A 16,245-nucleotide genomic window follows, 5' to 3' on the forward strand; every position below is an offset into this window, starting at 1 on the left:
AAACTTCCACACGTAGAAAAATAATCTTTTGATCAGCGCAACGGGTCGTGAGTAACAAAAGTGTATATTTACCCTTTAAAGCGGGTGATACTGATTGACTATGAAAGCTTGAAATTCAGGCGAAATTGTGCCCTTTATACAAAGATTAGAGGTCCTACATATCCAGATTGACATCAGATATCTGCTACTGGGACTTACCTATACATACGAGCCTTTGTACTGGGACTTTCACCTATATATACAAGTCTCCATAAGAAACCTTAATAGCAATCGATTCAGAATGTTTTATTGATGTTCATTTTATATTTCATGTATTCGATTTTATTTGATCGATTCGTGTCATAATCGATTTTTTTGAATCGAACATCGTATAATCGATAGATTGTATACTAGACGGTCAGTATCTAGATATATTGCGTTTAAATAAATTTGTCTGGTTCCACATCTCTCTTAATGTTTTGAGTGCAGGTCCAACCTTTTACATTTTACCATTATTGAGAGCAAGGGGTGGTTCTTTCTGACCTGATCACCAGTCGTGATTGTCCATAGTGAGCCATCTGTTTATTGCATCTGTTACAGCATTGACAGACCGGCTGAACCTATCGATGGCTTGTGGAAATGGGCACACACGCGGCGCACCTTCACCAGCAGCTCAGGCAAATTGGGATAGGTTTTGAGAAACCGCCGAACCACTAAGTTTAAGACGTGGGCTAAACATGGGATGTGTGTGAGCTTCCTGAGCTCCAAATCCGCCACCAAGTTACAGCCATTATCAGACACAACCATGCCTGGTTCTAGGTTGAGTGGCGAGAGCCACAGCTCAGTCTGGTCTCTTATCCCCTGCCACAGCTCTGCAGCAGTGTGCTGTTTGTCCCCTAAGCATATCAGCCTCAGCACTGCCTGTTGTCTTTTCCCCGCTGCAGTGCTACACTGCTTCCAGCTACCTACCGACTGATTACTGACTGGTGCTGCACGCAGATATTTTGGAGGTGGAAGTGGAGGCGTAGGAGGAGAAGTGGGGGTTTGAGCCACTAACATAGGTGCTGGCGGAAACCCTGATAGACGTAGGGCCCGCAATCCTTGGCGTCGGTAGCACCTGTGCCATCCCAGGGTACGACTTACTCCCGGCCTCCACAACATTCACCCAGTGTGCCGTCAGGGAATTGTAGCATCCGTGGCCGAATACTCTTGTCCATGTGTCCGTGGTTAAGTGGACCTTCCCAGTAACTGCGTTGGTCAGAGCACGGGTGATGTTACGGGACACATGTTGGTGTAAGGCGGACACGGCACACTTTGAAAAATAGTGGCAGCTGGGGAATGCGTAACGCTGGACGGCCGCCGACATGAGGCTGTGAAATGTCTCAGTGTCCACAAGCCTAAATGGCAACATTTCCAGGGCCAGTAATTTGGAAAGCTGCGCATTTAGTGCAATGGACTGTGGGTGGGTGGCTGGGTATTTGCACTTTAGTTTAAATGCCTCGGGTAAGGACATTTGTACACTGCGCTGGGACATGGAAGTGGATGTGGACGCTGATGGTGCTTGCGAAGGTACAGGGCGGGAGGCATCCAAGCCTGCGCCTTTAACAGAGGATTGGCCAGCACGTAACACAGGGGAAGAGGAGGCAGTGGTGTGACCCGCAGACACTAATTGTGGACCCAGGCGATCGGTCCACCTATTACGGTGCTTTGATGCCATGTGGGGGATCATGCTGGTGGTGGTGAGGTTGCTAGTGTTCACGCCCCTGCTCATTTTTGTATGGCACAGGTTGCAAATTACAATTCTTTTGTTATCCACGCTTTCCTCAAAAAATCACCAGACTGCGGAACACCTACCCCTTGGCAAGAGAGATTTCCGCAAGGGTGTGCTCTGGGGACAGTTGCGGGCGTGTTTAGTGTGGCCCGCATTCTACCTTTTGCCACCCCACTGCCTCTTCCAGTTTGTTGCGGTGCAGCAGATACCTCCCCCTCTGTACCACTGTCCTCACTCGACTTTCCACCTTCCCAGGTTGGGTCAGTGACTTCATTGTCCACCACATCCTCTTTCACTTCCTCACTCTGTTCGTCCTCCTGACTTGACCTGAACACTACCTCAGTGATTGACAACTGTGTCTCATCCTCTTCATCAACCTCTTGAGACAGTAAGTGCCGTTGAGTTATTGGCAACTGTGTCTCATCATCATCCACTCCATTAAACAGTAATTGCCGTTCCCCACCTCCTTCTTCTTGTTTGCCCAGACTCTCCATGTTGGGATGAAGGAGGAGCAGGGTGAGGATTGGGTTGAGCAGACTCTTGGCTACTGAGACTGGACTTGGTGGATGACAGGGTGGTGCTTAAGCTGCTGGAAGCATTATCTGCTGCAATCCAACCGACCACCTGGTCGCACTGGTCTGACTTCAAGAGTGGTTTCTTGCGCCGCCCTGCAAACTGGGACATGAAGCTAGATATTGTGAATGATTGCTTTTCTTGTGCTCTGGCAGCAGGCACAGTTTCACCGCGCCCAGGGCCATGGCCTCTGCGTGCACCATCAGCATCACGGCCACTGCCCTTTGCCTTACTGCTCGCCTTCTTCATATGAAATGTTATATATGATTGAAAGTCTGTCACACGTACAGTAGCGTAGGATTTAGAAGTGTATGTGCAAAAAAAATTAAAAAGGTGTTTTGGATGTGGAAACGTCACACAGGAGATATCTCGTAGATAATGTCAATGCTGTCACCAGCGGCTAATGAAAAATTACAGGGAATGCCACAGGTGTTTGGGATGAGGAAACGTTATACAGGAGAGGTACCATTGGTAATGTCACTGTCCGCAGCGTCTACGAAAAAAAGTACACTGTATGTCACCGATACATTTTTGAAGCGCACACATTACACTACAGATGTGGCCCCGGTAAGGTGACTGTCAGAAGCGGACATCGTCTATGGAAAAAGTATACTGTATGTCATAGAAAAAATTTTTAAGCGCACCCGTTACACTGCAGATGTGGCCCTGGTAATGTCACTGTCAGAAGCAGACACTGTCTATTGACAAAGTACACTGTATTGTATGTCACAGATGAATTTTTTAAGCGCACACTTTAAACTGCAGATGTGGCCCTGGTAAAGTCACTGTCAGAAGCGGACACTGTCTACGGAAAAATTACATTGTATGTCACAGATACATTTTTTTAGGGCACACGTTACACTGCAGATGTGGCCCTGGTAAGGTCACTGTCAGAAGCGGACACCGTCTATTGACAAAGTACACTGTAAGTCACAGATACATTTTTGAAGCGCACACGTTACACTGCAGATGTGGCACTGGTTATGTCACTGTCAGAAGCGGACACCGTCTATTGAAAAAGTACACTGTATGTCGCAGATATTTTTTGGATGCGCACACTTTACACAGGAGATGTGGCGCAGCTAATGTCAATATCTGCAGCAGACACCGTCTATGGAAAAAGTTCACTGGATATCAGATATTTTTGAGATGTGCACACTTTAAACTGGAGATGTGGCGCAGCTAATGTCACTGTCCGCAGCGGATACCGTCTACGGAAAAAGTACACTGGATGTCACTGATATTTTAGGTATGCGCACACTTTACACAGGAGATGTTGCACGGATAATTTAACTGTATGCAGTGGACACAGACTACGGAAAAGGTACACTAGATGTAACTGATATTTTAGGGGTGCACACACTATACACAGGAGAGGTGGCGGGGATAATTTAACTGTCCTTAGCGGCCTATTAGACGCTATTTTACTGTCTGTCCCTTCCTATGCATAGCTCTCCCTAAGGCCTCATGCACACGACCGTTCCGTTTTTTGCGGTCTGCAAACCGCGGATCCGCAAAAAACGGAAGCCGTCTGTGTGCCTACCGCAATTTGCGGAACGGAATGGGCGGCCAATTGTAGAAATGCTTATTCTTGTCACCAAAACGGACAAGAATAGGACATGCTATATTTTTTTTGCAGGGCCACGGAACTGAGCAACGGATGCGGACAGCACACGGAGTGCTGTCCGCATCTTTTGCGGCCCCATTGAAGTAAATGGGTCCGCACCCGAGCCGCAACGGCCTAAGACTGAGCAATTTAGCACAGGTTGCGCTACAAACATATTTTGCTGCTCTCACACACAATAGTCCTTAAAAGGACTTTTGGGTTTCTGAAAAGTTTTTCAAATAAAGATCTTCCAGTAACACTCCCTACACTGTCTGTCCCTTCCTATGCTCAGCTCTCCCTGACTAAGAGTGAGCTGAGCACCCGATAACGCATTCTGCCCAGCCAATCACTGTAATGCCAGTAACCAACATGGCTATGGCATTAAAATTTCATACATATATTGGAATACTGAATTATGAAGGGGATTTAGATTTTGTTCATTAATTGAAGACACTTGCCTTTATAATTTGTCAACATTTTATTAGATATATTTTCTGTTTTGTCTTATGTAAGGAAAATGGGAAACAGAAAAAGGAAAAAAATGCATATTTTTTCATAATTTTTATTTTCTAAAATAATTAGTTCAATAAATGATATATCCCCAAAATTGAATTCCATAGTTCTCCTGTGTAAAGCGATGCCAAATATGTATAATTTTGGTTTACTGTCACAGTACGGAGTTGGTCTGTCAGAAGCAAGCACAACCATTAACGAGAGCATGCAAAATGATGCACGATTAGCCCATCTATTTGCTGTGAGGCATGCCTGAAAGGGTTAACAACCTATGCTAATCAGTCAAATATATGTCTGTACCATGTGACAGCTTCTGACTCTTGTGACAGTAAGCAGGAGTAAAGAAAGGAATTTTACAGCATTTATTTTCTATAAAATGTATGATTTGTTGTCATGGTGATGATAACATAATTTAAACCCAATTTGAACCAAAATCGTAGCCAGAGGCTATTAGAAAGAACAGGACATAAATATACCTAAACTCTGTACCAAACGGAGAGAATGTAGACATCTGCATATTTACGATGTAGCAGGGTTAGCACTCAAACTCTTAAAAAGCCATTGAAAAGCAATTGAAGGTGTTTGCTTAGTTTAGATAACACATCTCAGAAATCTCAGAAAGCATAAGTGTTAACTCTGCTACATCGGTACAGGGGGTGGCTGTGAAATGTTTAAAGGTATGTCCACATGGGATTATTTTGGGGTGGAAAATCCACTTCAGATTGTGCTATAGTTGAACAAAATCAGCAACAAATCTGCAGAGAGATCTTCATGGGTTATTTTTGGCTGTTAAAACAAATTTTACTGAAATTTGTGGTGGAAATGCACAGAATAAATTGACATGCTGAGGATTTAAAATCCACATCACAGATCAAGTTATACACAGACTCCATTGCAGATATTTTCTGCTGCATTTTTTTAATGATTCTCCTGTGCATGCTGCAGATTTTCTGTATACAATTCTACTGCAGAAAATCTGCAACACTTACCCCATATGTAGCCACATCCTTAAAGGGGTTGTCAGGGAATAAGTCGTTTTTACCTAATACCTGCAGCATGCCTCAGAAAGTGAATGATTCATACTTACCTGCTCCCCGATGCTCCAGTCTTCTATGATGGCTCAGGTGTAACCATCTTCTAGTCTTTGGATGATGCAGCATGGGCATGGTCACAGGCTTCCATGCAGCCAATGACTGGCTGCAGTTGTGACGTTCTGCTTGGGGACATGCTGAAGCTGGTTATTGGCTGAAGCTGAGCAGGTGACCATGCCCATCATGCTGCGCTTGAAGAAAACAAGCCAAAGGACCTGAGCATTGGGGAGCAGGTAAGTATGACATTTAAATATTTAGTTTACCGAGGCAAGCTGCTGGCATTAGGTAAAAATTACTTATTCCTGGACAACCCCTTTAAGTGAGCTTCTTACTTCTGACACTCAGGCTTGAAATCCTTGAAGACTGACTTATGGGTCAATGTTTTCTCCCATTCTTAGGGCGCCCCTACACATTAGTGTATTCTTGGCCAAACGTGCCAAGAACTCCCGATGATGACGTCTGGTGAGAGAAGGATTGGGCAAAGTGAATATCTTCACCCAATCCTTTTGTTTTTCTGGGAGATAAGCCACCATCAAAAGTGTCTGGCAGTGGATTTCTCCCCTCTTCCTATTGAATACACATACACTTTTGGCCAAAGCAAACCTGAATCGTTGGGGGAGCCGGGATGGAGTCCAGAGAGATAGCTGTTGGCCAACAGCTATTCAATATGTATGGCCACCTTTATTGAGTTTAAGAAGACATCTCTGATTCTGTGTAGATGCTTTAAGATCACCGATAAAAGGAAGTGTAAATTAAAACAAACCTGAGTTAAACAATTATTTAATAATCTTAGTAAAACAGCTATGTTCATTGTATATATTGAAAGTCTAGTTAAAATTTGCTGAATTTCAATGATTTTGTTTTTCATTCATAGAATGTGTGACACGGGTGAAGGGCTATTTACATTTCAAACAAGAGAAGGAGAGATGATCTATCAGAAAGTCCATTCTGCAACACTGGCGATAGCTGAGCAGCATGAAAGGCTTATGTTAGAACTGGAGAAAAAAGCCAGAGTAAGTACTAGACTACAATTAATATCAATATATCAAAAAGAGATTTGGATTTTTAATGTGAAACTTGCTCATTGCATCTGTACAGGATTATCCTACAGCGGAATAGATTGGAGTGGAATTAGAAAAAGGCAAAATTCCACCTATTTTTGTGATTCATAGAAAATAAAGTTTCTATGTAAGAGATTTAGAAGAAAAAAAAGAACTGCAGATACTAGATCTCCGGTATCTCACATGCAGTGCAGTCGTGCAATGTTCTACTCATAACTCCACTCAGACCGAAGGACATAACACATCCACAATAATACAAGTCTATAGACCCCCAACAATCAGGGCAATTATCAGTAAGGAGCTTCCTGGTGCCGCCACAACAATGATTTTGGGTGCCACATCAATGAGGCTTTCAACCAAAGAACAAGCAAAAAGCATTGCTTATGTGACACCAAAATTTCTGGCCAGGAGATCATGCTGCGTAAACAACGATCTGCTGCCTAGAAATAATGAATCTGTATGGGGATGAGTGATCACAGTAGTCCTAATAAAGAGGATTTGATTTCTGCACATAAATGCAGGTCTCACCTCCTCTTGCAAGCAGACAATTATTCTGAATAAACAGTTTGTTCCCGATAATTGCCTACTTTTTAAGCTGGTGTAAATGGGCCTTTAGGCACTGATAGGTCTATTAGAACTAAATGAATGAAGATAACTCACATCAGCCCTGAATGCTTCACCTCCATATCTTTACTCTCACTTCCTTCAGTAGGAGGGAACGGCAATGGTGTTCAAAACTGCACCACAACTCCTGTGCTTTCAAAGGGTTGAACAGAATGCCAAAATTATTTGTAAAGTACTCAGAATGGTAAAAAAAATAAAAAAGTGTTATGTATTTTTTGACCTGATTGACTAAAAAGTACATATCTTCTGATCACTTTGATGGTACCTTGACAATGAGCACTTATTGTCTTAGGCCTCCATCAAACAATTTTTAGCTTTGTTTTTTAAATGCATATTAAAAACAGCAAAATTATTTATTATGGAATTTTTACATTTTCTCTTAGTAGCATTTTGTATTGTGTTTTATTTTGTAAAGGCCATACTTCCAGACATTGTTGAAGTTTTTATTGAAAAGTTGATGGGGGGGATTTATCAAAATTGGTGTAAAGAAAAACTGTTAGTTGTGCATAGAAACCAATCAGATTCCAACTTTCATTTTCCAAAGGTGCTCTGAAAAATGTAAGGTGGAATCTGATTAGTTACTATTAATGTTGAGCGAATCAAAGTTCACGAAGGATAAATTTGATTCGTTGCAAAGCCGATTTTCCTCGTGCCTCATGGTAGCGAGTTGATTTAACCTGAAATAGTGTAAAAAACAACAAAAAAAATCATACTTACCTGATCCATTTGCTCACGATGCGCAAGCCGCCATCTTGCTTGAATATTTTCCACAAAATCCTGTGCACGGTGACGTTATGACGTCATCTCGGGTCGCGTTAGATTTTGCGCTAGATCTTCCAGCAAGATGGCGGTGGCCGGGCGGTCGTGAGAAAATGGATCAGGTAAGTATGATTTTTTTTAATTTGACACTCTTTTATTTATATCACATGCCGCAATCATGTGAAGTAATTAGTCACAAAGCAAATTTTGGGGTAAAATTCGGCCAAGCAGCCGAATTGAATTTCCCAATAATTCGCTCATCTCTAGTTGCTATGGGCAACTAAGCCAGTTTTCTTTTACACCATTGATAAAAACACTACAAAAATGAAGATCTATACCTGTGTGCTCTACTTTGATAAACTAAATTGCCACAAACCAAAATGCAGTGTATGTAGACATCTTTATATTTTACTAAATACTTTTAACAAATATCTGAACACTGTGTTATATTCCCCCAAAAAAACAGACATGCTACTTAAAATGCTGCAGAATGCTGTGTTTAACCAACCTCACAGCCACGGGATGCTCTTCTCCATGCCCCTCTTGCCTGTACAGCATAATTCACATCTTATAACCAACAGAAGGCACACAAATTGTCATTTTTCAGTTTGTAACCCATAAAGGTTGAGTGCTCTGATTGCTGGCCTTTAAATGATTCTATAGGCGGACCCGACCACTATGTTGATGGAAAACTGTAGTAATATCAAATACAACAATCATATTTATAGCAATCAAGGGATTGAAAGCACAGATGTGTTCTTCATTATGTTTACTCTTGGCTCAATATATCCTGAGATGTGTTGTATGAGATGATCAGCTTTTAACAAAAAAAAATAAATAAGACTGGACACACCTATAGTTTCTAGGGAGAACGATGTGAAAGTGTCAAAAGGCAGAGATTCACCACTATACTTTTTTTTTTTCCCTCAAAGAGTATTGACAATCCTTCACCTGAAAGGCCTCCTTAATGATCTGCTGTTGGCTGCTTTAACATGTCTTCCTAGGGCCTCATTGTAGGATTGAATTTTACTACACTATGGACATTGCAATTGTTCCTTTTGTGTTTTATCATAATTGAAATTTCCTAGTTGCTTTACTGAAATCGTATTGATTCCATATATGGAAGTACAGTACAGAGTCGGGATTGCCAAAATCCCGAAATGTTTGCCAACATTTTTTATTTTTTTTTATTAAAGGGACACCATTCAGAAATGTTATTTTTTTCTTTTTTATTAAAGGGGTTGATCAGTTACTAGTGCTGGGAACAGCTCATGCATGCAGCTAGTAATATGTAGGGTTGAATGAATCTTTTAAAAACTACCTTAAGAATATGTGCTCCATCCTGCTGTAAAATGTATTACCTCCACGGAGTTCTTTCCAAAGTTTTAGCGGATATCACGAGACTTACTTCATCTCGCCTCTATCACTTGCCACTTCATTTATTCACATAAATTACTGTATCAAAGTACGAAGCTGAACTCATTAATAGTATTCTGATACAGTAATTTATGCGAATAAACAAAGTGACGTGATAGAGGCGAGACGAAGTAAGTCTCAAAACTTTGGAAATTTTACAGTAGGTGAGAACCTATATTGTTCAAATAAATTGAGTTTGGATACAGCAATCCGAACCCGATATTCTCAAGCCTAGTAATATGCATTATTAAACACTGATGTCCGATAGTTTGATCTGCATAATTCCTGTTTACACATGTTACACTCAGGTGCCCTGCTACTAGAAACATGGCCGCTGATGGAGGATTCCATCAATGAGTCGCCTCTATTCACTGATACTGGGGACGGACTGCACATGCCCCAGTTCCTCTATAAGTCCCTAGGGTAAATAAATGGAGGCCATTGATGGACGAAATCCTTCACCAGTAGCCATGTTCCCAGCACAGAGGACCTGCATATAAATGTAAATTATTTATATTAAACTATCGGACATCAGTGCCTTATTACTAGCAGAATGCATGTGCTGTTACCAGCACATGTGCATTGTCCAATTGGTTAACAACCGCTGTATATTTATGTCTGGCCCACACTGTGAAAGAAAGCTAGGGACCCTGGAGAGAAGAAAGAAATGATTTTCACAGCTCAGTGAGTGCTGTGTATAGAACAGAAGCAGCAGCACAGCCACTGGCTGGTTGTGTGCCTGGTCATATGCATGCTCGATATCAATGCAACTAGGCATATTTCTAAATGTGACTGTGCTGCCTCAGTTACAGTGGAACAGAAAAGTATAAAAAAAAATAACAATAATAATAACATCCCCCAATGGTCTTTTCTGATTGGACAGACCAGGAAAATAAATAAATAAATACACAAAAAGATCTACAAAAAAATATACAAACATAACTTACCTGCCCCCCCCAAAAAAAAGTCCCTACATTTATCATTCCTATACCACTAGCCAAGACCTTATTACCCAAAATTGGATAAGTAATAATTTGATGAATGCGCAAAAAACTTATATATTTATGGCAGTACTATAGTATTACTAGAAAAAAAATATCTAAAATGTCACAGGGCATATTTTTTTAAAAATTTTCAAACTATAAACCTAAAATTTCTAAAGAAAAGCACAAATTATATATCTAAAAATGATATAAAAAAATGCATTATTCCTGAATAAAAAGTTATAGCCGTTAAACTATAAACAATAAATTTTGAACCTGAAGACCAAAATTAACCTGATCTTGAACTGGTTAAAGGGAATGTCCCAGATTTTTATGATCATCGGTCACATGGCCTGAAGTGAATAGGGCTGAGCCGCGATACCAAGCACAGCCGATGTACAATATACGGCATTGTGCTTGGTAATCTGAGAGAAGGCCATAGTCCTACTGCAGTTCCCTCATCACCTTCAACATGAAAGGTGTCCCTTGATCTGTCAGAACCTCTTTATGTATTCCTACTCAGTAAAACATCTCCATTAACTCCTCAGCTATAAGTTTGGCAGATGTAAGACACAGTGACACCCCCTCCGGGTACCAGGTGGTGTAGTCAAGGACGACTAAGATGTGTTGCCCCTAGCAGACTTAGGTACTTGTTCTACTAGGTCCATGGCGATTCTCTCAAAGGGTACCTCGATAATCTGGACAGGTACTAGGGGACTTTTATCTGGCAGGTCAGGCAAGACCTACAAAATTATTCCACCTCTCTGAACACACTGGTCCAGGGAAAACCACTGCACTATACGGTCCTAGGTTTTCTGTAGCCCCAGGTGTCCCCCGAGAACATGTTGGTGGGCCAGATCTAATACCGGCTTACAATTAGTGATGGCCCTGTGGTTCGCCCGGCGGTTGGTTAGCAGTGAACTTTGCGCGTTCATATGCGAACATATGGCGATGTCTGCGCGCGCCATATTCTTTTGCATTGCGCGAACAGGACAGATAATTGAAATGTTTTGGCACATGGACACCCCCCCAACCCTATAACAGAACCCAATCTGGCTGCCATTTTACATTATGTGTTTTGCCAGTGTAGGGAGAGGTTGCATTTTGGAGCAGGGACAGGCTGTTAGGAACTTAGGGACACCAAACGCAAGCTTATAGGGCCACAAAAGTTCTTTTAAGGTAACGTTGTGCTACCGATAGGTGTGATACACAGAGGGGTGTGATATACTTATAATATACTTTCCAACATAGAAAGTATATTATAGTGCATTTGTATGCTTCCAGAAAATACTGATTGAGGGCTGCGATCTATCAGCTTCCACAAAATAGTGATAGAGGTTTTCCATATACCTGCGTCCACAAAATTACTGCTTGAGGGTGATATAACAGCTTCAACTAACAACTGATTGAGGCCTGCTATATATCAGCTTCCACAAAATAGTGATAGAGGTTTTCCATATACCTGCGTCTACAAAATAACTGCTTAAGGGGGATATACCTGCTTCAACTAACAACTGATTGAGGCCTGCCATATATCAGCTTCCACAAAATAGTGATAGAGGTTTTCAATATACCTTCGTCCACAAAATTATTACTTGAGAGTGATATACCAGCTTCAACTAACAACTGATTGAGGCCTGCCATATATCAGCTTCCACAAATACTGTTCTTCTCTAGGGACTTTAGCACAGGGTCATTTTGAAAATGATATGCAGAGGAAGAGGCAGGCCATTCCACAGGGGTTTTAGTTGTCGGGCTGGTGCACCAGGCCGGAGACTAAGTGGGAAGTTGAAGAAGGTGCGTGTGCGATTATGTCAAAGGACTCACCAGAGTTGGTTGAGTGGCTCACTCAGCCTTCCACCCTCCTCATCCTCTGTATCTGCACCCTCCTAACTCTCTGCTGTGTGTACCCCCAAATACACCACCACCACCATAGCCGCTCCACTCGAGTCAGAGGAATTATTTTCCCATCCATTCCCAGACCTTACCGATGCACAGCCATTCCTGGCATCGGATGAGGAAGAGGAGGTAGCAACGGCCGCCACCCAGCGGTCTGGCGACATACGCAGATCAGCCGAAGGAGGGTGGTCCCCGCTGTTGCTGCCTACTCCGAGATCTCTAATGTCAGTGGTGGTGAAGGTGACGATGATGACGTGTCGATGAACATCACGTGAGTGCTCACAAGAGAGGAAGAGGAGGGGAGTTCAGAGGGAGAGACAGAGCAGCAGATAGGGAGGAGAAGGAGGAGAAGCAGGCAGAGCTCGCAGTGCACAGAAGGCAAAAAGCAAATTGCAAATGTATCTGGAGCCATCCATCCACCATGCACGGACACATCTTGCGCTTTCAGGACGCCGTCACATGGCTCCGCAGTGTGGGCTTTTTTTAACGTGTCAGCTGCTGACAATAGTGTTGCCATTTGCAGCCTGTGCTGTCAACGCATAAGTCGTGGTAAGACCAACACTCACCTTGGGACGACTGCCTTAAGAAGGCACCTGGCCTTCCATCACCGAGCCCAGTGGAAGCAATGCCGTCAGAACCCACAAAGCCACTCTCCCGGCGCTCCACGTCCTCCCTCTTCTCCTTCTCCTTTTCCATTCTCCTCCCATTTGTCCTCCACTCCACCTTCCACCGTGCCAACGTTGTGTTCATCTGGCACAAGGCAGGCTTCCGTGGCCAAAATGTTCAAGCATAAAAAAATGACGACGCCGGATAATCCTCTTGCCCAACGTCTGAACACTGGCTTGTCGAAACTGCTAGCCCGTCAACTACTGCCATATAAATTGGTGAACTCAGAGGCCTTTAGAAAATTTGTGGCCATTGGCACACCGCAATGGAAGGTCCCCGGAAGGAAATATTTCTCCCGAAGGGCATCCCTGAACTTTATGGCCAAGTTCAGCGGCAAGTTAATATATCTCTGGCACACAGTGTCGGTGCCAATATACATCTGACCACAGACACGTGGTCTAGCAAACACGGGCAGGGAAGGTACATAAATTTTACTGCCAACTGGGCGAACCTTCTGACGGCCATCAAGCATGTAACCCATGGCACCCGTGTGGATTTGGTGTTACCGCCACGGATTGCATGCAGGCCTGCCTCTTCTTCTCCTCCTCCTACTCCATCCTCCGTCTCCTCCTCGGCTGACTCCTCCTTTTCCACTGCTACCGCCTCTTCCGCTGCACCCACCAAGCTCCCCAGAGCCTATTCGACGTGCCAGGTGAGACGTTGCCATGCTGTGCTGCGGCTGTTGTGCCTGGAAGCCAAGAGCCACACAAGTCCTGCACTGCTTTCAGTTCTGCGGTCACAGGCCGATCAGTGGCTAACAACACTCAATTTGACAGTTGGTAAAGTGGTGTGTGACAACGTTGCCAATCTGCTGAGCTCGCTGAAACAGGGCAAAATGACACACGTGCCGTGCATGGCACATGTCCTGAACTTAGTCGTGCAGAGATTTGTTGCCAAATACCCCGGGGTCCAGAACATCTTGCGGAAGGCCATTTTAGAAGATCTCCTTGGCTCGCCTTGCTGATGTTCAGCGTTGACACCACTTGCCCATAAGACGTCTGATTTGTGACTGCCCGACGCGCTGGAACTCCACCTTGTATATGCTTGATAGGCTGCTCCAGCAGAAAAGTGCCATTAACGACTACCTGCACGAACTCTGCGGCATGACAGGTTCTGGGGAGCTTGGTTTCTTTTCACTGTGCCAATGGCTGCTCATGCGCGATGCATTCAGACTTCTGCGGCCATTTGATGAGATCACCAAACTGGTCAGATGCAGCCAGAGCGCCATCAGTGACATCGTACCTTACGCCTTCTTTCTGGAGTGTGCATTGTGTCGTGTCATTGATCAAGCCGTCGAGGAGCAGGAGCTGGAAGATGAGGAAGTCGCAATGCTGAATGAATTCCCAGGGGGGACTACTCCACTGAGTCAGCAGGAGCCTGAAGAGGAGTCAGAGGAGGATGGTGGCTGGGGGGAGGAGGAGGAGCAAAACTTTAAACTTTTCAGGGATCCCTGGTGTTGTCCATGGATGGGGGGAGGAGACCGAGGATGACATTCTCCTGGGCGATGAGCAGGAGCCAGGGCGCTCCACTGCTTTAAATTTAGTGCAAATGGGGGCCTTCATGCTCCAGTGTTTGAAGAGGGACCCCCATATAAAAAGCATAAAGGTCAAGGACCTGTACTTGGCAAAGTACTTAGACCCCCGGTACCAACACAAAATGGTGGACATGTTAACAGCATCACAGAGGGCTGGCAGAATGCAGCATTTCCAGGCCTTGTTGCGAGATATTCTGCTGTTGCGGGCGCTGGCAGAGGAATTTCCACCCACTGTGAAACAGGTGCTGGTACCAATCCTACCGCGTCTGCAAGAAGAGGGCGGTTTGAAGATGTATTGGTCACTTCGGATATGAGATCATTCTTGCAGCCAACCCATTGACAGCCGTCCTCCGGATCCAGCCTCAGGGAACGCCTAGACCAACAGGTGTCCCACTACATCGGGTTAACGGCTGATGTGGACGCTATGAGAAGCGAGGAGCCCCTTGACTACTGGGTGTGCAGGCTTGACCTGTGTCACAATTTGCCATGGAACTCTTGGCTTGCCCCTCGTCGAGTGTCCTGTCTGAAAGGACATCCAGCACACTCGCCTAGCTCACAACAGTGTAGACTACCTCACATTTTTTAAAATGAATGAGGCCTGGATCTCGGAGGAATTCAACACCTGTGATGACCATGTGAAATTTAATTTTATCATTCCAGCCCACTCATATCCGCCACCACCCAGAACAAAGTATGGTCCTTGCCTTATGTATATACAGCGGCATGAAAGGCCTTTTATGTCCGGTGAATACCTAATTTTTGGGGCCTGTACTGGCCGACTATTACATATTTATCCTGTGACCGCCTAATGTACCTCCAGCCACAGAATCCAAAGTTCTTTGCTGTCAGGTGAATGCCTATTGGCTAATTTTTGGGGCCTGTACTGGCTGACAGTTACATCTTTATCCTGTGCAGGGATGTTGCTAGGGTCTCAAAACATCCGGGGCAAAAGCCCACTGTACCGCACCCCCAGGAAGCCATGCCCCCATCGCCACCGGGGGGGGGGGGCTTTCACAGTAGTTATTAACCCCTTTCATCAGTTCCCCTTCACAGTAGTTATTAACCCCTTTCAGCAGTCTCCACTTCAGTGAATGGGGGACTGCTGAAAGGGGATAATACCTACTGGAATGGCCTAGCCGTCTGGGCAACCCCACAGATCATCCGCCCACACCCCTTGTACTTGTTCCGCTGATCCGCTGCTTGCGGGCTGCGTGGACTTGAGTTCAGTCATTTCGGGGCGCAATCCCGTCCTGCGGCATGTAATCCCACGAGACCCGTGACCTACAGCGGCTGGTCTCCCGGAATCACGCGCCGCAGGACAGAATTGCGCACCGAAGTGACTGAACTTCGGCCCACATAGCCCGCAAGTTTACACACTGATTACTGGTTGTTCACCCTTCTCGACCCCTGCTACAAAGAGAACTTCTCATCTCTCATTCCTGTGGTGGAGAGGACTAGCAAAATGGTGCAATACCAGAAAGTCCTTGTGGAAAAATTGCTCCAAAAATTTCCATCTGACAACGCTGGCAGCAGAGTATGTAGTTCCTTGGGCAACCGAGGAGGGGAGACGAGGTGAACACACAGAAGTTCCAACAAAGGCAGGGCAACACTCTCCAAGGCCTGGGACATTTTCGTGACACCCCGCTAGCACCCTCACCCTGATGCACGGCCTAGTGTCACAAGGAGGGAAAAGTTTTGGAAGATGGTGAAGGAGTACGTATCAGACCGTGTCAGCGTCCTCAGTGATCCCTCTGTGCCTTACAACTATTG

General features: G+C 44.5%; 1 protein-coding gene across 1 annotated transcript in view; it reads left to right on the forward strand.

Annotated features, from left to right (window-relative positions):
* The window catches only part of DOK6 (docking protein 6), a 373,397-nt gene that overhangs the window by 280,911 nt on the left and 76,241 nt on the right, over nt 1–16,245 (forward strand). Inside the window, exon 7 of the mRNA XM_040433916.1 lies at nt 6,408–6,546. Within this exon, the coding sequence (XP_040289850.1) occupies nt 6,408–6,546 (139 nt within the window). The remainder of the gene's footprint in view (nt 1–6,407; nt 6,547–16,245) is intronic.

Source organism: Bufo bufo, chromosome 5 (assembly GCF_905171765.1).
Source record: "Bufo bufo chromosome 5, aBufBuf1.1, whole genome shotgun sequence".
In the NCBI taxonomy this organism is placed as follows: domain Eukaryota; kingdom Metazoa; phylum Chordata; class Amphibia; order Anura; family Bufonidae; genus Bufo; species Bufo bufo.